The 25,505-nt window shown below is 33.9% G+C and overlaps 3 protein-coding genes and 1 long non-coding RNA gene across 7 annotated transcripts; 1 reads left to right on the top strand and 3 right to left on the bottom strand.

Annotated features, from left to right (window-relative positions):
* Positions 1-2,260: 2,260 nt before the first annotated feature.
* On the top strand, positions 2,261-8,729 carry LOC118043830 (uncharacterized). 3 transcript variants are annotated; one of them, XM_073409807.1, is made up of 16 exons: positions 2,261-2,545; positions 2,952-3,134; positions 3,745-3,809; positions 3,895-4,033; positions 4,133-4,218; positions 4,306-4,459; positions 4,532-4,719; positions 5,575-5,780; positions 5,875-5,964; positions 6,344-6,465; positions 6,589-6,690; positions 7,136-7,245; positions 7,375-7,462; positions 7,904-8,088; positions 8,198-8,452; positions 8,646-8,729. In XM_073409807.1, the coding sequence occupies exons 2-15, from the start codon at positions 3,012-3,014 to the stop codon at positions 8,409-8,411; spliced, it is 1,872 nt and encodes a 623-aa protein (XP_073265908.1). In that variant the 5' UTR covers positions 2,261-2,545; positions 2,952-3,011; the 3' UTR covers positions 8,412-8,452; positions 8,646-8,729. The 3 variants fall into 3 exon arrangements, with proteins under 3 accessions (XP_073265908.1, XP_073265907.1, XP_034907809.1); XM_073409806.1 differs by lacking the exon at positions 8,646-8,729 and adding an exon at positions 8,574-8,631; XM_035051918.2 differs by lacking the exon at positions 8,646-8,729 and having other exon boundaries at positions 8,198-8,631.
* LOC140955693 (uncharacterized) lies at positions 7,983-9,695 on the bottom strand. Its single transcript, XR_012170106.1, has 3 exons — positions 9,127-9,695; positions 8,216-8,956; positions 7,983-8,113 (listed from the first exon to the last, which is right to left on the bottom strand). It is a non-coding gene; the product is annotated as an uncharacterized lncRNA (long non-coding RNA).
* Positions 9,696-12,794: 3,099 nt separating this feature from the next.
* On the bottom strand, positions 12,795-15,936 carry LOC118043831 (probable mannitol dehydrogenase). The gene is made up of 5 exons (XM_035051920.2): positions 15,608-15,936; positions 15,265-15,378; positions 13,892-14,405; positions 13,337-13,490; positions 12,795-13,237 (listed from the first exon to the last, which is right to left on the bottom strand). The coding sequence occupies exons 1-5, from the start codon at positions 15,706-15,708 to the stop codon at positions 13,038-13,040; spliced, it is 1,083 nt and encodes a 360-aa protein (XP_034907811.1). The 5' UTR covers positions 15,709-15,936; the 3' UTR covers positions 12,795-13,037.
* Positions 15,937-18,868: 2,932 nt separating this feature from the next.
* On the bottom strand, positions 18,869-22,673 carry LOC118043832 (myosin-binding protein 7). 2 transcript variants are annotated; one of them, XM_035051922.2, is made up of 4 exons: positions 22,285-22,673; positions 20,470-22,067; positions 19,807-19,853; positions 18,869-19,330 (listed from the first exon to the last, which is right to left on the bottom strand). In XM_035051922.2, exons 2-4 carry the CDS (start codon positions 21,895-21,897, stop codon positions 19,228-19,230), a joined length of 1,578 nt encoding a protein of 525 aa, XP_034907813.1. In that variant the 5' UTR covers positions 21,898-22,067; positions 22,285-22,673; the 3' UTR covers positions 18,869-19,227. The 2 variants fall into 2 exon arrangements, with proteins under 2 accessions (XP_034907813.1, XP_034907814.1); XM_035051923.2 differs by having other exon boundaries at positions 20,470-22,059.
* Positions 22,674-25,505: the final 2,832 nt, after the last annotated feature.

Here is a 25,505-nt window from a genome sequence, read left to right as displayed (position 1 = left end):
AAATTAATCGAGTTATATATTACTTAGATATTCATGTTCATTAAAAAAAATTATTTTTGAAATAATTCTTAAAAATTTTCATAACCATTTTTCCTGATAAGTTTGAATGAGCAAGAGGATATCAATGACCACTGTTAACATTTTCTATAATAAACATTTTACATCTTCTTCTTTGCGTGTTTTGGTGGGTTTTCACCGCATTTCTTTTATCAGGTGATCGGGTGATCAGAAGCCCCGGTGAAGAAGAAGGTTGACATTGTAGGCTTATTTTTCTATAATCGAAGAAAAGTACGACATCGGCAAGAATTGACTTGACTGGGCGGTTTTGTCTGATTCAAAACAAAAACTTATTAAAAAAAGAAGAAGAAGAACACTGAGTCTTTAATTTAATTTGAAAATAACCATCTACTGCCGGCGATTAATCTTCGACAAACCAACAAATATTAAAATACAAAAAGAACAATTCAAAGCTGACCAAATACATATATGTTTTATCTTTTCAAACTGAATCGCCACTCTCTCTGCCTCTATAAGTACCTCTGCGGTTCAAAGCCTGATTCAAACCTCATAATACTTCAAAATCTCGCCTCCCATCAGATAACTTTGCTTCTAATTAGGGCTGCGTAGTTAGAATCACAGAAAATGAACTCTTCAATGGCTGGAAGATTGCGGTGCTCAAGGCCAGCACCTCTTACGGTCAGCAAGAACTCGTCGAAGATCAAGAAGACAGCGGTTCCAAATCAGGGCCGTTCTTCTCCTGTTATAGTATATCTCAAATCGCCTGACATTATTCATGTAAAACCAGAGGATTTTATGGGCACTGTTCAGCGTCTTACTGGGAAAGCTGAAACTTTCTCAACTACTTCTTCATCGTCATCACCTACTTCTTGCGCTCCATGGCTGGTAGCTGATCGTCACGATACCATGAAAATGGGTATCTAGGACCTCCAGGAGTTTGAGGGTGACTTGAGTGTATCTGGTTCGAGTGACATATTTATGTAGACATTGATGATTGATCTGCAAATGAGAGTGTGTTCGCTATGTCCATTGATGGCTTCATTTGCTACCTGCAGTTCGAATGCTGCTTGTCTTGTTTTTCATTTCTTTTGTTTTTTATTCTCTTATCTAGTGAATATTTAATCCACGTAAATTGACGTAATCAACTTGAGAAAAAAATCATCAACAAACTAATTGTAATTTTATTAATAAATTTTTTTAAAAATTACCTTTAAAATTCTACAATTTAATCAAAATTACATTTACCTATTGAGATTACAATTTATATTTTAAATTTTAGTCATATCCTGTAAAATCAACAATGATAAAAAGTTGAACTTGAGGTTGTTGTCTAGTAGCGGAAGAGACTTGTTTTTTTCTTCTTTCTTTGCATCATTGTTCAATTATCTTTGTACATATTTGTCATCCTCGCGGTGTTTTACCAGTCCATTAGGCTTGCAGAGTATTCATGGAGTCCGAGAACTAGTCGTAGTGTGTGTAAGTTTGTCTGGACATCTCAGGTTATTAAAAATAAAATAAAAAACAATAATAAAAAGTTTCTAGCCTAATTTAAATATCTTTTTAACTCGTTATAGTTATTTAATTTTTAGAATTTTTAGAAAAAATTAAGTCAAATTTAATAATTAAATTAAAATTATATTTATTTTTATTAAATATATTATTTAACTCGATTTAATGTTTGTTGAATTTGGATCTATTCACTTGATAAGAATATAAATGTTAGGCTTTCCATACCAGTTCTAATTGGGTAAGAAGATGTAGAAATGGTGGTAAGAGAAGAAGATGCATAAATTGGGTTTTAAAAAAATTATAATGGCAAACATATAATATTTTAGAATCTTTAATGATTGAGTCCAGCTAAATAGGTAAAGTGAAATAAACTATATAAATAGTATGATAAAAACTGTAAATTTTTAAAGTATATTTTACTAAAAAATATATTAAAAAATTATTTTTTATTTTTTAAAATTTATTTTTACATCAACATATCAAAATAATTTAAAAATATTAAAAAAATAATATAAAATTTAAAAATTAATTTTATTAAAAAACAAATTGACCGCAACCAAAAGAAGTCATTTGCCGGACTCACAAACCTGCCCAGTCCCTTTAATAAATGGACGCTGTAAGTTGCTCCCTGAGCAACACGCGTCACGGAATCCTAGCGAGTACAATAACACTTCATCCCCAAATTTCCACTACTTAACGTCACTATTCAATAAAATCTCTGACCGTTGGCGTCGAAAACTAACGGCGTGAAGGACAGGAGGGAAATGAAAACTACGAAAATGTTCAAACCCCAAAAAATAAACTTTTCCGCAACTTTTCCAATCTTCGCTCCCTCTCACTCACTAACCTGCTCATAGTTTTTGTTGAATTTTTGCCTTAATTAGACTCTTATTTTTTAGGGAAAATCGATCAAAAACCCAACAATCCAACAACAGTACCTCGGTTTTTTAATTGAGAGGTTCAAAAATCGGTTTCTCTCGATGCATCATTTCTCTCTCTCATATTCTGCTTCCCAAAGGTAACAGTAACACGTCCTTTCCTTTACTTACCTTTTTTTTTCATTCTCTTTTTCGTTATTTGTCCATAAAATCCGCGTTTGATGTTGTTAGTATAGTTGACACGACATTAGATTGTTAGAAATCGATTCTCACAGCAGTAATTGGATTTATTTATTTATTTTTTGGTTTAATTTTTGTTAGTTTACTATTTAATCGAAGTAGGAAGTAGCTTTTCAATTGAGTCTTGGATTTCTTTAGATTTAGAATCCAGTTCGGACACTATAGAAAAGCTTATATGGTGTTTGATGTTATGTTTCTCTTAATAATGCGCAATGTCTATTCATCAATTCCAAATTGATTGTTTAGATTCGTTCGTGGTAATATGTGCGAGTGTTAACGGAAGTGTTACGGGAAAATTGTTTTTAGGTGATGAGTTGATTGGTTTGAAGGAGTTGGGAGTTATAAACGGTCTGAACAGAGTAATTTATGGCAAAAGTTGCTGCACCGGGTGGCTTGTTAGGTTGTGTCACTGTTCAAATTGGTGGTGGTGGTGCTGCTTCTTTAACTGATGGTCCAATGGTTAGAAGGAAGACTCCGTCGGAACTGAGAGTAAGTTTTCAACTTGTGCGTTGTTGTGCTCTGTGCTTTAGGTTTTTAACTTGTTTTGATCACTTTTTGGATGGTTGGATTTTGACGTTTCCAACCATTATTGCTGGAATAAATTCAAGTTTACGTATGCTTGTGGTTTGTCTTTTGTATTCACATTCCTTGTAAATATTGAATAGTAAGGACAGAAATTCTGCTTACCTGTATGTTCATTAATCAATTCATGATCTTTTGTCTTGAACCTCTTTATTTTTTTATTTGGGCGTGTGTGTGGAAATCGTTTGTGTGTATTGACCAGTTTCCTCGTAATTCCCCTACTTTCTTTCGCATTTTATACTTGCTTAACATGTTTACTTTTGTTTCATAAACACTTCCATCTGTATGCTAATCAAATTGGAGGTGTTTTGGGGAGATTCACTTTTCATTTTGGATTGCAAGAACTGAGGATCTATATACAAAATTTATATGGAAGCACATTGTGTATTTGTTTAATGTCACTGGGACAGTCATTATTCATTAACTGCATTAAATTCGAGTTAAAGAATCTTCTCAAAACTAATAAATTGTAGTGGAAAAAAAATCTTCACAGTTTATTGTCCTTGTTGGCATGCAGGGAGAGCAGTTGAAGAGGACAAAAGTTCTGGAGATTGTAGATGAGTCTCCAATGGGTTCAAAGAAGTAAATCATCCTATTTCTCTTTTTCTTAACTTGTACCTTCTTTTATATTTTCTGATTTGTTGACATTTTCTTTTTTACCTCCCAGTAATAGTTGTGCGGTGGATAATGGGCCTAGGAAACCAGATGCATCAAGGACTCCTAGATACATTGACACCCGTATGGATGAAGTATATCCTGCCAAAAAATCCAGGCTTAGGATGCTTTCTGTAAAAGACAGTGCAAAGGTGATTATATTTTCCTTATTAGGATACCAATGTTCTGGTTCTGTTTCTGTTATTATGATGCATTATTTGTTTGTTTACTGTATTCCCATTTACACTCAGGAAATTACATCAACTGAGCAACCAATTAGCCTGAAGAACATCACTATGCTTTCAACTCTGGCTGCCAAGAGGCGACAACTTTCATGGTATGCCTTTTAGCATGGTGTATCTCATCTGCAAAATGTAGACATTTTCTTCTTTTCTCACTGGTTTTGCTCTTCATCTCCTGGCAGTCCAGAGAATTCAGTTGCTTCTGATGAAGTTTCAAAAGATGGTGTGGTACAACCTCGCCAAACAATCGAAAATTGCAGTCAAAGTATATTTCGCAGTGTTGCTCAGCTTTCATCCAGTGGTGAAAAGTCATCTGGATTGGCATTTGTTGACATGGTATACTTCGCTAGCAATATTTTTTTTCTTGTTACTCAAGTCAAGTTGTTCTGATTTGACTTATTAACTTAGGATAAAGCATTAAAAGGACTTGTGGCCCATGAAACGCCTTACACTTCTGGTTTAAATGCTGCTTCTGAAAAAGCTGGCAACCACAGTGGCAATTTCTGCTCTGAATGCAATATAGCTGGCCTAAAGGCTCCTCTTGATTTTACTTTGAAAACTAGAATGCGGGTGGCGTCCTCTTGCTCAGTTAATCGGTGAGTTTGTCAAGTATATCTAAGTTAGTATTTCCTTTATTAGTTTGTCCTGCTGCTTCTTATTTAGATAATATCAATTCTTAAACTTGGTGGTAAATTGATCTTCCATCGTGTGAGTGTATAAAACTTTCCAGGCTGTTTTGAACCCTTCGAATTAAATGAAATTTAAATGTTAAAACTAGCTTTTCAAAAATACCATCAACCCATCTCATTTTTTGAAAGACATTTGCAGGAATAAGAAAAAGGAGATGAGGGTAATATAAGAAATAAAATGAATTGAAATTCTCTCTTTCAAATAAATGAATTCAACTTATTTATCAATTGAATTTAAATTGAATTGAATTCAATTATACTAAAGAATTGGTTCCAAACAACTTGTGACAATTAATTAATTTTCTTTCTTGTAACTTGATTTGTCATCAAAATTTGCCTGTTACTTTATTATGCACTTGACAACTTCAATTCAATGCATACATGAATAATGATAAGGTATGAATAGCTCAACCCATTCCTTTGCCTTTGAGATAATAGGATGCTCTTGTTTTGACTCGAGACTGTCTGTTTTGTTCATATCAATGCTTTCTTGGGTACATTCTATGTTTGTGGCTATGCATGAAATTGTTTTCATTTTTCAATATGGACAAGGGTTCTGTTTCTGACTTCCTCGGCTATTTTCTTGGGTATGTTCTGTGTCTAGTCTCTTTGTTTTGAGAATGGCTCCTTAACAACTTATTTATTTGATAATGCACTCCATATGATAATGCATGCCATACGGATAACTGTGAATTAATCTGTGAGTAAGTTCCATGTTATAGGTTGTTAATTGGTGGTTAATATTTTGTTTGCAAATTTTAGAATTCATAGGTCAATCATGAGCAGTACCTACAATGGCATGCCACAGCTTGCATTCCAATTTGGAGATTCCCAGGACAATAGAAGCTCAGGGCAGGCACTGGCTTCTCAAATCCTTAGTTCTAAAGCTTTGCATTCATGGGTTTACCCTCAATCTACCTTACCTGCTGCTGTCATATCAGTGCTAACCTCGTCAGCAACTGAGGGAGGTTGTCAAATAAAAACAATAATTCTTATTAATTGTTTTCTACTCCCTTCCTCCTTTCTCTTTTTAACGTTCTTGCTTTTTATTTGTGGACATAGATTTTATAAGAAAACGGCAACAGGCGTGGGAGGATTCTTTTCGGAGTCTTTATTACATGCTTCGAAAGAACATTTGCAATATTTTTTATGGTATTTTTCTGCACATGTTCTATTAAATCTTTTTTATTTTCTCATCCTGCTTTATATTCTGGTTCTTTTTCCACAAACATGCAACATTATGTGCAAAATAAGTATATTGTTGTTTCCACGCATCATTATTGTTGAGACATATTACTTGGATTTAGTTGATGTCATAGGTTGTGTCTGCTTATCTATATTTTGACTCGCTCACCTCCTTTCCAAGACTGCTATTTGGTACATTGTATACTGAAAGATACTTGTAACATGTGAATCATGCGAAAGCTTTTATCTGTGGAGTTATATGCTTTTCTCCATTTCTTTAGCCAATGAAAGTATTCTCTCCTCAAATTACATCTTAACATTGGGTTTTAATGGGAACTTTTTGTAGTGTGCACTTCACAATTTGTGGTGATGTTCACTAATAGTGATGGCCCAGGAAGAACTGCACACCCATGCAATGCTTACATCTCCCAGTCAACAAGAGGTTTGAGGTCATTGTTGAGAGAGCATGTAAGATTTATCTGTTGTTGTGTTTGGTATTTGCTCATTTACGTTGTTAATAATTTTGGTACATGTTTTTTGATTTTTGTATATTTTGCTCTTATTATGCAACACTTTTAATTTGTTGTGTAGGATATTTGTTTCTCTATGCCACTTTGTCATTCTAAAGTAGAGCAAGTCACCACTGAAGATTTAGTTGAGCTCTCTGAGATTGAGAAACAGAATTTGGGCCAGGTGAGTGAATTCCTTTCACATTTGGCCATCTTGCATTTCCCTGAGCTTGAATGAGATGCCTTCCCTGATATTATGGATCATTAAGGTTGCAACCATTTTTGGTAGTTAATACTTTGAATTGATCATAATCCAACAATTATTCCTCCTATTTTTCTTTTAATGAATTAGTGGCCCTAGTTAAATGCTTGCCATTCATGAAATCATTTAATATTTGAAATTTTGGGCTGTAAAGGATATCTAGCAACCTGTAGTTATGATGTCGTGACAGTTTTTGGGATTGTGATGATTGTACATCCCAAGCTCCTAGTTTTGTCTCCTAATAATTACATTCCTTAACTGGAGAGTTCTGCTCAATTCTCTCTTGTCAAGATCCTCTAACATTTACTTTTGATTCTATTGCTTGTATTTTATAACTAATTTGTGGTTCCTGCTGAACATAATGCAGACTCGTCGGCTTAGTTCCTTGTCTGATGTTGATAATAGCCCACAATCTCTGCTGGCTTTCTGTGGAAACAAGAATGTACATGGATTATATGATTTTTTGTTAAATTACAGGTAGGTTCAGGGTTGAAGTTTGAACAACAATACCTATGTTGAGTTTAGCTGCACTGTGGTTCAAAAATTAGTTCCATATTTTTCTGCATATGTTATGACTATGTCACGCTTCCTTCTGGTTGTCTTCAGATCTTCCCTTACCTTTCTTTCTGGAGTAGATGTTCCTGTATTGTACTCACCTGTTCCATTTCAGAATGCAGCCCTTTCTGCTCCGGAGGTGGGTGTTGCAAATTTAATCTTGGGCTTCTCAATATATAGAGCTAAAACTCAAAACATACTTTCATCTCTTTTACTGGTGTGACTATATTTGGCTCAATTGCTGAGTTTTCTCTCATTTGTCAGACCAAAATTTTTGTTCCCATTGATCTTTTATGATATGATGTGTGAAACCTTAATTCACAATAAAATTTTATTAACTTATATAACTTCAGTGCTCTTTTATCAGCAGCTATATATCTGTTGCAAAATGTTCTATTATGCTCTTTTTTTTTTTCAAATAGATGTTCTTTGATGTAAATAAAATTTCCGTGCTTTTCATCAGTGTATAATGAGCATTCTTTTGAATGTGGAGGAATATGAGTGGTAAAAACGATATATGTTCTTGCCTCATGATGTCAGAAGCATGTTTGCATAGCTGATTACCAATCTTGTTTCACAGATAAAATGTGTGGAGGTAAAAAGAGCCGGCCATAATGCTGCCTCCCCTAAAGGCACTGAATCCAGTCAAGGTTCATCCACCGGTCTCTTGTCCAGTATAGAAATTAAGGATGCATGTATTCCACCATGGATTGTTTGCCGTGTATGTGCTCTCATGGTTTCTGAAGGGAGAAACTTTGAGGCCAGGTATCATAAATTCCTACACCAGCTTCTGTCATCCATGCCTTTATTTAGTGTGTCACCATGATTATATAGCTGCTAATCGGTGTTTTGATTATATTTGGGAAATTTTCAGTTTTACAACAGAACGCACCTCAATTGGCTTGAATGTGGCTCTTGAGACAGCCTGCGAGAAACCTGATCAAGCTGCAGCGGTTGAAGGCTTGCAAGAAAGCAGTCATGCTTTTGGTATTCCAGAAGCCACCGTTGCTCCTTGCTTGGGTTCTGGCTTCTTAAAAGGCTTGAAGTGCTGTGATGGTTCTTATACAGCTTCCCTCTCTCCAGCCTGACATTTTGCTCATGGAGTCTCTGATAGAGACGCAGCATGGATGTATGTCTCCGCATTTTGCTGATTAAATCAATCCTCTCTCCATGTTCTTTCTTTCTGTAATTCCATCCAATTTAATCTTATTTGTTTAACGGAATGAGAGCAACTGATTGACGCTGTGCAGTCCTGCTCTAGGAGATCATGCCAAGAGTTCTTCATTATGGTTTGAATTTGTCTCTCAATTTGTCATCTACAGCTCCAGGAACATTATTCAAGCAACAAGAAACTTCAGGGAAGCAGAATATGCAAATAAATATCAAATGAAGGTGGTTTTAAATTATAGACCTGCACCTTCTCTTTTACCAGTAATCCGAAGAGGATCATGGGCTTTAGTTCTCCTAATCGCATATGCAGTAGCAAGCTTCTCGCTGTGCCTGCGAGCAAATGCTTCGTCAGTATTCCAGTGTAACCTGCCAGTCCTATCTTCCTCTGAATCTCTTCCCACATCCTTTCAATCTTCTGTATTTCTGGGTGGGTTTTATCTTCAACGAAACAACTCAAGTCATCCTGGTAATTCAAATTATAAGATCAGATTATTTTATAAAAAATAAATAAAAATAAATTACTAGTCTTTATTCTAAACATATCAATATTTCAGTGATGAAGAATAAAATTAAAAAAAAATAACTTAAATCTATGAGACGATGATAACTAATCCTACAGAGGACAAGAATTACTGTGAATGCTGGGATGGACTCAGGATTGCAGGTAGTCGATGAGTAAAAAACGTGTTAGTGATGAGAAAATGTCAGCTAACATCTTGTATTATTAGCTTAGAAATCTGATATAAATGCAATGCCCAGTTGGAGGAGGAAGCAAGCAATTAATGAAGAACACATTTTTCTGTTTCTTTCCGCCTTCTTTCTTCTCTGCATTCTTTCCTTGTCTTTCCAATCCCTTGATCATGACACATTGCAAGAACTGGAAGAGAAGATGACCACATCAAACCAAAGAGAACCACCAGCCACTCTCCTCCGTAATCGACAAGTTTTGGGCAGAATCTCTTCGCCTAGTATAATTATATATCTTAATTGGGGTTTAGGCCAAAATTTTAGAAAGAAACGGGAAGAAGACAACGATTTCGCCGTGTTCATTTTATGCAAATTCAACTCGGGGTTTATGGAGAGTCGAGAGATAATTGAAAAAATTAGGGTTCTTTCTAAGCTGAATTTGAGATTTTTTCATGGTTTTTTTTTAAGAGAGAAAAATTATGCTTGGAAGAAAGAAAATTTCTTACAACTCAATAGACAAGTTCAATCTCAACTGAATTATAGGATAAAAAAACTAAAAAATAATTGGGTTGTTGAAGTGAGAAATAAAAAAAAAATTAAAAAAATAAAGCATTATTATTATATAAATATGAGTTAATGAATTAACCATTCCCTTTAGGTTTTTTTTTTTTGTTAATACTCATCCCAAAAACCGAATAATAGGTTTTTCAGGTCAACTCTAAAAGAAGAAGTTTTGATTTTTTTAAAAATAAAATGATATTCTTTTTTGGATATATTTTTTTAAAAAAATTCCACAAAAATTTGTTTTATAAAAAACAAAATGATATTGTTTTATTTTTTAAAATAAAACATAGTTTTTAATAAGAAGAATTATTAAAACAAAATTACTATTTTGGGAATTTTTTTTTATTGAAGTTAACTAAGACAGATCTCATTTGAATGTAGTTGTGTTAATCACATTGATTGGGTTTGACTAGGTCAACATCAAAATTAGTTTGAAATGAAGGGCTCGAGATTGTGGTAGCGGTGAGGGTTTAAAGTCATTTTTACTTTAAAAATATATTAAAATAAAGTTTTTTTTTTTTTTTTTAAAATTATTTTTAACATCATAACATCAAAACGATATAAAAATATAAAAAATATTTTAAAAAAAATTAAAAATTTTTAAAATATAATTTACATCACATTTCTAAACATGATCGAAACCTAATATGAATTAAGTTTTGAGTTAATGAATTACCAGGTTATATAGATGAGTGAAGCTAAGTTTAATAATTATTTTAGTCCTACACCACTAAATTTTAAATGTTTGTCAATAAGTTGTTAACTCTAAACTACAAGAAGATGATATTTCACTGCACCACCACTATTCATCTAGACACAATAAGCTTTTCATAGTCATTTTTTTAGGTCCTCAAGCTTTTTTGTGTTTTGCGTTTTGATCATTAAACCTTATTACTTTGTCTTTCTGTCCATACAAGATATGCTGTATGATTTGATATATTGGGTTCGTTTCGCTTTTCATGCTCTTGCATACACGTTATAACAAAGATTATCCCTTTTATGAAGTACAATTATAGGGTTTGGTGAAGAAGAAAAAATAAAAAAAAATAAGGATGGATAATGATTAAAAAAAAATCAACACGAGGTTCATTAGAATACTTACATAATTATTAATTTAAAAAATTATAAAGTTAATCAAAATATACATAAACTGATCTAGATATTCATGTTAATAAAAAAAATCATTTTATTTTTCATTAGCATCATTAAATGGGGCATGTTTTTTCTATACTTGATCCTATTTTTTTTTTAATTTTTTTTTATTTTAGTAACAACAATTCTTTTATAATTCAATATGTATTGATCAAGGAAAAAAAAGAAAGTTATTAGAAAAGAAAATGAGAGAATTTTTTTATTTATCTACAATCCACAACTCCAATTTAATTATGAGACTTTCTTCTTTGGTAGGTAGATCATGATATAATTTCTTTATTTGATTTTAAAATTTTAAGCTAATTAGAGTTTCTTTATATATATATATATATGTGTGTGTGTTTTACAATATATGATTTTGTTATAATAAACTAAACAATCTAATTTATATTTATATTTATATTTTGACTTTTAATATTTAGCATGAAAATATCTACAACTACATCGCCACTACAGCGACAAGCGAGCCTCACTAGTTTGGTTTTAAAAATGGGTTTACTTGGACACCAATTGCTTATTCTCTCGCACCGGACTGGACTCTCGGTGGACGCTCCGACGAAGACAGCGGTTCGTCGCGTGCCAAGTGGAAGGAGGGCTCAGAGCAGAGCTTCCAGAGGCTTTAATTCGAGTGTCCAACAGTTAACTCAAAATCGGTACAGACAAGAAGAAAGCGATGATGCTGTGAATGTTCACGCGATGTGATCAATTCTGTCCGATGCTTTGAATATTGAAATAAAGAAATCCAATTAATATCTCGTCACCTAACTAGTGACGCATGTGAAGGGATTAACAAGATTCTCTCTCTGACTCGGTGCAATCGTCCTGCAAAGAAATCTTGCTGAGCTCGACTCTAATTTAAGTATGACCGGAGAAGATAGCTGAGATCTTCCACATTTAAACACGACCGCTTTTAACGTGTTATTTGACTTGTCGTGTGAAATAAAGTTAGGGCGTTGCTGTCTTTTTGACCCAATATTGCCTTCAATTGGCCGAAATATATTGTCGAGTTGAAAGTTGATTGGAAGAGCACAATTCTCAAGAAATGAGTAAAAGATTCTCTACAGATCAATAGGCAACCATCACTTCAATGATGTCTTTCCCTGAAAAGGGGAGAGGCAATCATGCCCATGACTTCCATATTTATTTGTAATTATATTTTAAAAGTATTTTAAAAAAAAATTTAAAAATATTTTATTATTTTATTTTAAATTAATATATTTTAAAATTTTCATATTATTTAAATGTATTAATGTTAAAAAATAATTTTTTAAAAATAAAAAATATTATTTTAATATATTTTAAAATAAAAAACATTTTAAAAATAAATAATTATACTGTCAAACATAGTAAACAATTAACTTAGTTGATGAATATCATTTTATTTTTGTCTTTAAGTTTTTATTAATAATTTATATTATTGAATTGAATTTTTTTTTAATATAAATTATAATTTTGTTAATCATAAAGTAAATATGATATTAAAATCTCACAACTAAATTATTATAAATTCAAATTTTGTTATTTTTTTTTAATTTTCTATACCAATTAAAATTTAATTAATAATAATAAAAAATATAAATAAATATAAGCTTTAAGTTCAACAAACTTTTACTTAAAAATTATATATTAAAAAATAATATAAATTATATTTTAAACCTAAAAAATAATCAAGTTGCCGTAAATTGAATACCGAATTGCAGTGTTAGTATGATGGTTTTGCAAAATTCAATATTAGAATAAAAAAAATAGCCAAAAGCTACTGCTCAACGAACTAATGCCTTCTCTCTGTAGGGAAAACGGAAAACCCCAAAAAAGAGAGGATAATTCATGATATGTTAGAGGCAACATTTCCAGCAAAACCCAAACCCGTTGGATGCTGCTTTATGATCCAATTAATGTGATGAAATCATAGCCATGCATTAAAATTAAATGATTACATGTCTACTCGTCTTCATAGTACACTGACAGAAAAAAACCCAGATGTTCTTGAGAATTCAGGTGAAGAATATATAGTAATTATAATAATAAAGCAGCAAACAGCTCAAGTGGACCAGACAAACCACGAAGGGAAGAAGTTGCACATGTCCATCCAAGGAAATAGGCATTGGCAAAGGGGTGCATGCTTTTGATCAAATGGCAGGCTAAGGGTTTAGTGTTTTGGCAATGTCGATGACAAATCGATATCTAACATCTCCTTTTAGGATGCGCTCCATGGCAGTGTTGACATAGTCCATCGGAATAACCTCGACGTCGGCTGTTATATTGTGTTTGGCTGCAAAATCAATCATCTCTTGTGTCTCCGTCATTCCTCCGATGCAACTACCTCCCACCATCTTCCTCCCTGTAATTAACCCACAAAGACAACACATGCAGTTAGTGTCCTTATCTCGATTAGCAAGATGAGTTATTCTGACAGACATACATATATACATGCACATACCCATGATCAAAGGAAAGGCAGGTAATTCAAGAGGCTTCTCTGGAGCACCAACCAAAACTAGCTTTCCATGAGACTTCAATAGAGTAAATAAAGGCACCATAGGGTGAACTGCGGACACTGTATCAATGATGCCATCCAATGTGCCCATTGCAGACTGCAAAATAAATTTAAAAATCCTATGATCAGAAAATTAGCACACACAGGAACCCACTTTTCTTTGTAAGGAATGAGTTCTTCGTGTGTTAACTAGTGCCTGTTGGGATATTTTTATAAGAATTATATTAATTTATAAATTAACTTTGGTCAAAATTATTTAATACTTTTAACTTGTCCTAAAGAATTTCATTGTTTAGGACACTATTTTATTAAAAGGTAATGATTAGTCATTTTTAACATCTTCTCTGTACCATGAAACTATGATAACATGTTTTTAATTCCTACTTTTTTCTGGTGTTCAAGGTAAAGAGTTCTGATTCTTTCTCCATCTTAATTTTCAATAGAATTATTTATTTATTACTTGCATTTTATTATTAGTTGGGTTAGGAGTAACATTACCTGCATCTGATCTTGGTCACGACTAACCAAAAAAGAGTCAGCACCAAGAATCTCTACAGCCTCTTGCTTCTTGTTAGGAGAGGTGCTAATCACTGTCACCTTGACCCCCATAGCCTTTGCAAATTTCACAGCTACGTGACCTAGACCACCAAGGCCGACTACACCCACATGCATACCGGGTTTGTCAAGTCCAAAATACCTCAAGGGGCTATATACTGTGATGCCAGCACACAAGAGAGGAGCACCAGCTTCAAGAGATAGGTTATCTGGAATACGAACAATGAAGTGCTCTTCGGCAACCATAAGGTCTGAGTAGCCTCCATATGTGGTGGTGCCATCATAATACTTGGCACCATAGGTAAGTATCATTTTTGGACAGTAATTCTCAAGATTGTCGTGACAACTATCGCAAGAGCGGCATGATCCAACCATGCACCCTACACCCACTTTGTCTCCAACCTTGAATTTTTCTACTTTGCTCCCCACCTCTGTCACTATTCCCACAATCTCATGCCTGCATTGAAACACTACTTAACTCGTTAATTACTCAGATTTTTAAGAGCTATAGCCACTTAAATTAACTTCATTGAAGAAATTAATTTGAAAAAAAAAGAAGAAAATCTGATCCTAAAACAATATGGAAATTCATTAGAATCATCAAATTTAATAAACATCTTCACTGTCTTCATCAGCATACATGCATGCATCATCAGGCTTGTATATTCTGTTAAATGTTTCTCTATTTTCCATCCCAAAAACCTAGCTCCTGCCTAATTAAGTTGTCTTGCTCGTTGCTTAGCTGATTAAGTGAAACTTTCTGATCTCTCATTCACGAAAAGGAAAAACAAATTTAAGCTGGGAGTTCCCTGATGCTCTAAAGTCAACCCATTACACGTTCCTAAGTCGTACTTGTCTGCTATTAAATAGCCATTTTACATTGAAACAGGTTGCTATAGGATCCTGACAATTTCGTTGGGAACACAGCGTTTGGAAAGAAGTGGACCCTTTTCTTTTCCTCTGCACCACAACAAACATTCTTTAACAACCAGCTGTATATTGACTTGTATTTAGCTTTTCAACTTCATACGCTCAAAAGTCTTTCTTCTTCTTCTTCTATATATATATATATATATTGGCAATGGGTTGTCCTCTAGCTAGCAATTTCCAAGATTATCTCTTTCAAATCGAGTTTTAAACAAATTATCTATAACTAGATTCATTTACAAGAAATTAATTGTTTTCTTGTGACCATATACCATCATGTTCAATTCCAAGTTAAGAATTACAAAATTAACAGAATCAATTCAAATGAAAACAGACACATTGCTTTAAAAAAAAAAAAAAAGAGGCAAAGAAGGAGGATATATACGTACCCAGGAACAAGAGGGTATTGAGTAACGCCCCATTCATTCTTGGCCATGTGAAGGTCGGAGTGGCACATCCCACAATACAACACCTTGAATGCCACATCCTTTTCTGCTGTTGCTCTAGAAACAACCCATTTCAATTAAAATCACAACAACCAAATTCCCGTTAATTAGCATGCAGTTACCACTGTGCGTGAACATATATTTAAATATACATGCCAAACTAATTAAGACCATTAATTTGTATGGAGCTCAAACAAATCCCGATATTTATTAAATATTAATACATCTAAGCAGGATTAATGTATGGGGAGTAAAACGAAGATCACGGACAATGAGAGAGGAGTACCTCCTGGAGAACTTGAAGGGAGAGAGGAGCCCAGATTGGTCTCTTGCTGCCCATCCGAAGGCCTGTTTTGGATGCTCTTCCTCTGGCAATTTGGCTACCATTTTTCTCTAGAAAAATACAACTGTAAGATCAAGATTTTGGCTTCCTGATCAATATGCACTCAACACTAGTACAGTTTAATTTGCATGTGGGTGTATATATAGAGTGCAGAGATTACTGGGCTGACGTAAGGGGTGAAGTTATCACGATGGGAGGGTAGTGGGTTGGGGTTTCTTGAATGGGCGGTAGACTTGACAGGTTTGGGTTTCATTGTACTGGCCAATCGTGGCATCTTCTGCTCCAGTGATTCAAAATATTCGCACCCCACATTTTTGTGGTTCTCAATTTCTTCTGGCAGCATTTCTTCCTCCCCACTCTGTTTGAATTTCACATTATTCACACCACTTTTGTTTTTCCCTTCCTTCTCAGCCACCCATTTACAATTCCAACTACTCTTTACTCCCAAATTTAATTCAATTTTGGATTTGCACTGGGTTCACATCAATATTTGGGCGGAAATGTGCAATTTATGATCGAGGCCTAATTAAGATTATACATTTTTTATGCATAGTGAGATAAAACATTATGGATTCGTAGTTTTTTTTTTCTTTCCAATTTTGATTTTTTGTCTTTTTTTTTTTCAATATGATCCTTTTACATTAGATTAGTTTGAGATTAAACTATGTTTTTTGTTTTGTTTGACTTCAAATGGGCTACTCATGGTATCAAAAAACAAAATCGACTCTCAATCGGTACTTGATTTGAAAAAATTCAATGAAATTAATTAAATTAAAACAATTTAAGCTATATGAAGTGAATTTGAATACTATACAAGCATTAAACCCTTTTTTCTTACAAACATCATGGATCGAATTGCATAAATCAAATTGCATAAAGCATAAGAAAGATTCAACTTTTTTTGGTATCTCAATTTCCTTGTCAATTTAATCATTTCATATTGAGTTTTTTTTTTTTGGACTTTATAGTTTGTTTTTGCTTGCATAGATATGGGAATTCCACAATGTGAAGGAAAAATTATAGCATGTTTTTGGTGCTTAGTTTTTTAAATAAAATTTAATTTTATTGATTTAAAATAATTAAGGCTTAATGGATCTAATTTTAAACTTAGAAAACTTTAAGAGACTAAAAAGACATGGAAGATAACTTGGTTGGCACATGCACTTATAGGGTTAAATCGTTGCGCTCTAACGATGCATGTGGCTTTCTCTGGTGGTTAACACCACCGTCCACTAATTGCATCGGAGGCGGTTTGGCGACCTTTTAATGATGATATGCATGTTAACAGAGAAACGATGAATGAGGCTCTAATTTATTATTTATTGTGTCATACCATGATTGTTGTACCATGTATGCCATTAATAAAAATGTTGGTGATAAACAGTGTTATCAATGCAGAAAAAAAGTGTCTACTTTGAATAGAAAAATTTTTGTATGTGCTGAAAAAATTACGTGTATGAACATTTTGTATGCGGCTCTTGCGAACCTAAAATATATATATAAAAGAGTGTGTTAGAACATGATTGAATAGATCGAGGTCGGTGTCAGGCTAAAAAAACCCAAGTGATTATTTTTTTTGTAATTTGGGTAATATCATCCCCCAAATCTTTTAAATAGTCATGTTTGAAGACTTTAATAAGCAAAAGAGCGAGAGAAAAATACTTACTATATAAACATTATCTTTGTGGCTAATGGTCGTATGAAAAATGTTTCTTTTATGGTTGTGCTTATATTTTTATAGATTTTGTTAATATGAGAGTTTTTCTTGTAAAAGATATGAGATTTTATCCGGTTCTACTAAAAAATATTATTATTTAGAAAATAGAAAATAGTTTGTGGTCATGAAGACAATATTAAAGTATTGTGAAAGGAGATATGATGCAGAGATTTTTCAAGAAGTCCAATGTTGAGATTTCAATGAAGACTTGGAGAATTCAACAGAAATATGAAGATCTCGTTATAGAGATTTTTTATGTAGTCATGGAGATTTTAATCTAAAGATGGATATCTTGTCAATTTTCTTCTTCTCATAAACAGTCTTGTGGTTCCCATAACAATAGCTACAATTCTCATCGTGGTAGGGGTCATTTTCGTGGTTGTGGAGGGTGTAGCTGAGTCCTGAGTACATACATAAATACAGCATGTGCGACCAGTTTGCTTTGGACATAGTCTTTCCACCAGCCAATTGGGAAAATGATTGTGAACCAGTGCTTGCAATCGAAGTTTCACCCTTTCTTCCATTGTTTTCGGCTGGTTGGGACGAGGAAAGATCCCAAAAGCTCACAAATTTTACCAAATGCCAAAACATTCACATTGTAGTATTGTCCACTCAATCAATCGCTCGGTATCTAAAGATATACGCGATTTTTATGCATAAGGATCCCCTGAGAGCTGCTCGGCCAAAAGATCCTTAGCACCATTAAACTTACAAAAGTAATCTAGAGACTCGTCAAGGCAACTGAGAGTGCACAAGATTTGCGTCTTGCACTTGTAAGAGAGAGAGAGAGAGAGAAAAACATTCGATGGATATATGAGCACCAGATTTAGCGGCGATCCAACTGTAAGGCGGCCTAATCATGGTACAAAGAAATCGTCATTGCCTAGTCATGGGACAAAATGAACTGTTCAAAATAGACAGCAATCCCCTTTCACAAGTGGATTGACCTTGACCTATTTTTTCTAAGGTACATTATGTCTTCGAAGTAGAGCTTCAACTCTAAAACTACGTGCTCTCCTCAAGTTCAGGCACACAGGAATTGAAAGTCTCGTGGTCAAGGGAGGAAATCCAAAAATCCGAAAACATTTTCATTTTTTTTGTAAGGTGATGGACCAGGACAACGGGAAAAGAGTAACATATACCAAAATAACAGGCTGACCAACATTTCCTATTTTCGGAGCACCCTATTTTCAGCTTTCTATAACTGAGCATTAGCTGGATTGGCTATTTTCAGCATTCTATAACTGAGCATTAGCTGGATTGGTGTCCTTAGGCTGAAAAAAATTGATTTTTTTTGTTTTTGTTTTTAAATCGTTTTGATTAATGTATAAACCAAAGCTTGCAGCTTTTAATAACTGAGTAGCTGTCAAAAGTACCTTGAAATCATGGGATAATAATTTTTGTCGGAAAGCTAACTTTACAAACAGATAGCCCGCTATTTACAGCATGAAAATAAAGAAATAAATCATCAGGATGCACCCCGCATCTCAAATCACAAAAAGAAAAGCCACTGCACATTTAAATGAGAAAACTTGTACAGGAATCTGAATTCTGAAATATACAGTAGCGGAAGAGGACAGGATACCTCACCTGAAGCTAAATTTCAACAAACTACACAGGCAGGCATGCCCACACTAAATCCATGCTTCACTAATCACCCAGCAAGATATATTCAATCCAGATAAAGTGAAATCAAAGAACGCTGCACAAAACACTGAAATTTGCACAAGGAAGGTTTCTGTTAAAAGAACACGACAAATCAGGGTAACAATGTGGCCAAAATCCATTTCATGTTCACAATATGAGCATTGGCTTCAAATAGATACTGGGAATTTGACTGATGGTTTCACACTTGTGTGCTCATCAGACATCTCCATTGCCTTGTGCGGGAGCCTTTGTCTAGAAGAATTAGCAAGCCAACATCAGCGGCTGAAAGTCCAAACATGTACCTGCCATTACAAAATTTGATGAAATTAAACATCAATGCCAGATTGAAACTACAAATAATTCCACCAACGTCAAGAATAAGAATCTTCTATGTCATTTCTCAAACTGAAGCGAATGAGAAAGATACAGTTCAAGAACACTGTAAACACATGCATTTGCATCTGTAAAAGAGTATAGGTGAATCACAGAGTTCGAAACAGGGCATGTCAGAACTATTTCTCCTTCCTTAAATTCATTTCCCTCTTTCTCCAATTCCCAAGTGATTCCTTTAAAAACTATAAAGATTTTCCCTTTCTTCCTTCGAATTTGGAGAAATTCTCCCCTGGTTCATTTTTGGTCTGGTAAAAAAAAAAAAAAAAACCTGTGGAGTTTTTCACTCCTAATTTGCATTTACTTCAAATATTTCTATATATGCAATTGAATGGAAGCACTAAAACAGAAACTAAATTATGTCAATAGTTTATAGCAATATACTTACTTGCTTCGCTGAGCTTTCTTTCTCCAGAAAACGATGGACACAACCCACTGAACAAGCAAAATGAAAGACGAGTTTTTAGTGCTAGTACAACAAATCACATGCAGCATGATGTTAAAATAAAATGGAAAGTCAAAACACAGCCTGGTAGTCATAATGCTGCGTACAACAATTTAAATGAGGGAGCAGCTAAGTGCTTCTGACTGGTGGAAATCAAGAGAATCAAGGATGAAAAGAAGATGACAATCCAAGAAAAGAAAGAAAACATCACAAACATACTTCAATAATTTTATTTTCTACACGTTCAAGTACTCACATTTACATCATAACTCAGATTCCAATGGAGAGACACCTATAATGCAGTTCAGTTTATGCAAATTCAAAGTTTCTATCTAACTCTAGTTCAGCCATACCAAAATAATGAAGAATGAACGATTTAAGTGAAAAATGAAGGTAGGAGGGGGGAAGTACAGGTCAAGGAGAGCTTGAAGTTAAGCATAGGCCAAAAGAATAACTAATACAAACACTTTAATGCAATAACAATCACCAAAATGATTATGAAACAGCAGTTTTGATGATATATATTGGATAACCAAAAACTCAAATGAATGGAAATCTTTATTATACAGGAAAGCACATTCATTTACACAAAGCATAAGGAAATACCTTAAAGATTGATGTGAAGGAAAAGCTTCCAAGAAGAATTGGCTTCCTCGCAGGCATTTTTCTTTCTGGAGACATTTCCTTGCATAGATGTTGAGCTATTTCTTTCAACAATACCATTTGTGCTTTATCAGTTCGCATTGAAATAAGTGCTTGCCTCATAGATTCCCGGTCAGCCTCAAGTGACTGAAGTCTCAAGTAGAGCTTTTTTATATCAGGATCACTGATATCCGGCCGAGTCAATGTCTCTCTTGGAGTTGAGAGATGCTCTTCATAAATCCCAACTCCAGCTTTTGGTTCTGTAACACCATTCTGTGAGACCCCGTTATGGATAGAATCAATGGTATAAACTCTGTCACTCATGTCATCTCCAAAGTCTGCTTCATTATCCCTCTTTCTCGAATTTGTGTAATCTTCCACTTGTGAAGCATAGTCCGTTTTCTTAAAGCTATTGCTTAACTTGGGTCTTGGAGATGCAGTGGCAAAATCTGGACCCAATTCTCTAGACATCCCAATCAATGAACTTGAACTATCTCCAGAGAATCTCCTGCTGTGCCTTGACCTCCTAGGAGAGTGGTCAACAACCACCTTCTCGAGAATATTCTTTGTACCACAAAAATCACCATCTTGTTGAATGCTACGAGGACTTCTCTCCATCTGATAGATCCTATGTTCTAAGTTCTTCAAATTCTCACGACCATGAGGGGTCTCGCCAAATGCATAGTTCTCAACATTCACAATGTCAACCTCACCCTCCAAAGGATTTGGATTATCATTCAAATTGCATTTCAGGGGTGGGTAATCATAAGCTGGAAACTCGAATTGGCCAGCATCCAAATTTTCATTCATGCTTGTGTTGCGGCTAAACCCACCCCTCTCACCCACTGCCTCTGCCTCTGTAAGGCCATAACTCATCATCCTATGCTTATAAGCCTGAATTTCACAAGTAAATGATTGAATAGCCTGCTCTCTCTTATACAAAACATCCTCTAAAGCCAAAAACTCCTGCTGATCATGCCCCATCTTCTCCTCGGCAAAACGCTTAAATTGCCTTGCCTCCATTTGGATCTCCGCCTTCTCCCTCTGCAACCTCAGTATCATTGACATGGCTTCATTTGCAGCTGAAGAAGCAGCGTTCCTTTCCTCTTCCAATTCCGTGTACAAATCCTGCATAGTCTGCTGTTGGCTAGAAACCATCTCACGTAGCGCAGAACATTCATTCTCAATTTGTATTCGTGGATTCGAGAAGAAATCAAACCCGGGGATATAAAACCGATTCCCCTCCTCAAACTCATCGTATTTTCTTTTGACAGACCTGATCCAAGACTCTGAAGATGAACCGGCAATTAAAGAACAACTGCAGCCACAAATACAATACTTCACCAAATCCCTCGATGGTGAAGCCTGGGCAGAAAGTACTTGCAAATCCATAGACCAATTATCAATCAAAATCAAATACTTACACGCAAAAACAATCCCAAATTCACATAACAATCAAAGTGAGAGCCTTTTCCTTTGAAGCTCTCAATTTCTCCTCTCTATCGAATCTACAGATCTTTTCAGTTAGCAATCCCTTTCGTTCCTCAATCGCTCCTAAATTCCTTAAAATGAAAAAAATAACACAAAAAATCACACACAAAAAAAAAAAACTAACACTCCAAACAATCACAAAACCAGTCATTTTTCTGTAATTTGAAGATTTTCGAGCTTAACTCTATATTTCAAGCTCCAAAAGAATAACAAATTAACATTCCTTTTCTTAATAAAAGCAAAACAGAATCACAAGCGCGAGAGTGAGGGATTTTGTATGGGTGTTACCTGGACTTTGAAAAATCCGATGCGGAGAAGAGGAGCAAATTGAGGCGACATGTTCCCGGGAAAAACCAGTTTTCCCGGGAAGAACCAATATTCCGTGGAAGTGGCAGGAAAATAATGAGATCACCGGAGCCGGAAAAGAAAGAGAATTCGAATAAAACTTTAAAGGATAAAAAAAAAGAAAGAAGAAAGAAAACGGAGAAATGGCGTTTGGAGGGAAAGAAATTGAAAGAGGGAGAGAAAGAGTGGGAAAGGGGGTGAAATGGAAACCCCTTTTTTTTTTTTTTTTTTTTAATCCTATTATAGTCTCCTGCCTGGTTTGTTTTTATTCGCTCTCGATTTTCGTGCTAAGACGCTGAGAGGGAGGGAGAGAATTTTTGGGGAGCAGAAAAGTGTTTGCGAGGGAGAGTCTGCTGAGATGGATTTGATGGTTGATGATTAGATTAAGATTTTTTTATTTAAATATAAATATATTTTTTTTTTTTTAATATTAGTATATTAAAATTATTAAAAAATTATTCGTAATTTAATAAAAAAAATTGAAGTAAAACTTTTTTCTTGTTTTGGATTACCGAAATAGAAAGAGAGTGACGATTGATTAAAATATGTACTGGAATTTTACAGTGTGGATCGATTTATAAGATTGTACAATGTGGAAGTTACTATATATATATATAACAGTATGGTGATTATGAGAGAAAATATAGCTCCATTTCGATAGGCATTGATTGGCAAAATTTGCACACATGGAATGGGATGAAGTTTTAAGGGTGTCTGAAAGTATAGTAATGATTATTTTTTAAAGTATTTTTTATTTTAAAATATATTAAAATAAATTTTTTTTTTTTTTAAAATTATTTTTGATATCAGTACATCAAAATAATTTGAAAATATAAAGAAATATTAATTTAAAAATAAAAAAAATAAAATCAATTTTTTTTAAAAAACAATTTACATAAAACGACCAGTGTTGCTGTATAAATGATATACATGTAAGGTTGCTGGATTCATTTCATTGATTGATCACTTTAAGTAGTTGTTTTGTAATGATATTTATTTTATAAACTAGTAGTGCTTGAGTTCATTTAAGCTTAATCCATTAAGGCTTTTATATTAGCTTAATTATGTGCCTGAGTTAGGCTACGAGGCTTGTTTTAAAGTTTAGAAGTTAGCTTACTTATGGATATATTGTGTAATTAGCATTGGAAAAAAAATGGTAAAGTAACACCAGATAAAAAAAGTTTTTGATGAAATAGTACATTTTAAGGTTATTGTTGTTAATAGATGCAACATTTCAATAATGTCATGATTGCCTATCATCTTCAGCAAAACTGAAACTCTATTATACTTTGTTACATGAGTTATCAATTTTAAAAAGTCACAAGGTAAATATGTAACCTCATCGGTGTCTATAATCATAAATACCTTACCATATGCTAGTAAAAAAGCAGCTCTATATTTTACAGATTACCAATATTTTTTCTATCACTAAACACTACTCTTTTGTTTTCTTTTACACCTTCTCCTTCATTATACTAACTTAAGCATTAGATAATCCTTTATAAACATATGAGAGACTTGTTTTGCAAGTATTCCAAGTCTATCCAACTTAACCTCTTTGTTCATCAAGCCATTATCTGTCATGAAAAGCTTAATCCTCTTTAAAGTTTTTAAATAGCTTCATTGGTGATGTCGTCTTAAGGAAACTTGAACAAAAAACTAGTTCATTTTCTCATCCCATACCTGTATTTTAAAGTTTTTCATAGTGGACAACATGGAAACTCAAGTAGGGAGAGTAATCGATCTCCCATCATCTTCATCAGTTCCTATAAATCTTTATCAGCTTGCTCTATAAATGTGAGCATTGACTGAGGCTGTTTTAGCTACCCAATAACAATTTTGAACCCTTCATTTACAATAGCAAACCATACAACCAGTCACCCTGCTTAACCTAGGCAATAAAAAATTCATTATTGAGAAGGAATTTAACAAAATAATGTATAAAAGAGCAAACATGAATTATGTTCATATGCTAAAGGTTTCTCTAAACTAACTCATTATTGGAGGTAAAGACTTAGGACAATGATTTGGGACCTGGGTCTAACTACAAGATCCAATCCTTACTTTCAAAACTTAGGCGTTCGACCCAAGAGGATGATAACAAAACTCACTATAGTTTTGAGTTGTGGTCTATTGTTGATATGATTAATGGTATAGGAGGAGTGTGACTTCGAGTTTTAAGATGTGGTTGTGGGTTATGGAAAAAAAAAAAATAATAGGTTTGTGTTGTGGTTAGGTGTGTAATAAGATTGTTGTTTTGGGTTGTTTTAATAGCAGTCAAGACAACATAGAGAGAAGATAAATAGAAAGGCTAAGCAGTCGAGCTTACTGGCATAACTAGTGGTTGATTTGTAAAGAGACAATAAGATGAATTTAGGTGGAGATGGGATTCCAAATCAGTGTTTGTGGAGGTAGTGGTGGTGAAGAATAAGGAAAGAAAGGTGGATCTCGGTGTCGTGGTTACATTGGCAACTTGTCATGGCTGTTTTGGTGGAGAAAGTTTTGGGTAGAGAGGGGAATGGAAATGGAAGAGCGAGAAGGATAGGTATCTAGGGCAATATTTGTTTTTTTGCTTTTTTTATTTTCTTATTGTTTTTCTTGTTTTTTCTTACTCTTATTTGTCTAGTTTTCTCTGATATGTGTTTTTTCTCTTTCTTTCTCTCTATATATTTTTTTGTCTTTGATGTTTTTGAGTGTATTCTCTTATGAATATTTTTTTATCTCATCTCCTTCGAATTTTTCCTACGTATTTAGTCTATTTATAGCTCATGCTCAATTCATCTTTTTCACCTTTTTTTATTTGTTATCTCCTTATCTAACAGTTGTTTTGGAGAGGGACTCAAACTTCTATATTTATTTTGGTCTTTATTTCCTTACTTTCCTACCATTTCGCTCCTTAATCTTTTCATTTGATTTTTTTAATATAGGGTAAAATATCAGTTACGACACACCTAAACAAGTTGGTGGTGTTGGAATATAGGAAGACTTTGCACCAAGTAAGAAACAATAAAACTTTAAAGATAAAAAATTGATCATCGATAACAACACAATTTTTGCTTGAACAAAAGAGTTTTAACATGTAATATACATGCTTTCTGTTTAAATATAATTTCAATATATATTTTAGTATATATGATAGGAGCTAGTTTCAATCTCTTATATAT

Source organism: Populus alba, chromosome 6 (assembly GCF_005239225.2).
Source record: "Populus alba chromosome 6, ASM523922v2, whole genome shotgun sequence".
NCBI classification, from domain to species: domain Eukaryota; kingdom Viridiplantae; phylum Streptophyta; class Magnoliopsida; order Malpighiales; family Salicaceae; genus Populus; species Populus alba.
The sequence above is the reverse complement of the archived record's forward strand: the minus strand, read 5'-3'. Positions and strand labels throughout refer to the sequence as shown.

Coding starts and splice junctions, on each gene's coding strand:
- LOC118043832 (XM_035051922.2), bottom strand. CDS start 21,897: ATGGATTTGCAAGTACTTTCTGCCCAGGCTTCACCATCGAGGGATTTG. Junction 19,854..20,469: donor CCTTCACATCAATCTTTAAG/GTATTTCCTTAT, acceptor TTGCTTGTTCAG/TGGGTTGTGTCCATCGTTTT. Junction 19,331..19,806: donor AAGAAAGCTCAGCGAAGCAA/GTAAGTATATTG, acceptor TTGTAATGGCAG/GTACATGTTTGGACTTTCAG.
- LOC118043831 (XM_035051920.2), bottom strand. CDS start 15,708: ATGGTAGCCAAATTGCCAGAGGAAGAGCATCCAAAACAGGCCTTCGGA. Junction 13,491..13,891: donor GTGACCAAGATCAGATGCAG/GTAATGTTACTC, acceptor TTTATTTTGCAG/TCTGCAATGGGCACATTGGA. Junction 13,238..13,336: donor TGCCTTTCCTTTGATCATGG/GTATGTGCATGT, acceptor GGTTAATTACAG/GGAGGAAGATGGTGGGAGGT.
- LOC118043830 (XM_073409807.1), top strand. CDS start 3,012: ATGGCAAAAGTTGCTGCACCGGGTGGCTTGTTAGGTTGTGTCACTGTT. Junction 6,466..6,588: donor GGTCATTGTTGAGAGAGCAT/GTAAGATTTATC, acceptor TTTGTTGTGTAG/GATATTTGTTTCTCTATGCC. Junction 8,089..8,197: donor GGGAGAAACTTTGAGGCCAG/GTATCATAAATT, acceptor GGAAATTTTCAG/TTTTACAACAGAACGCACCT.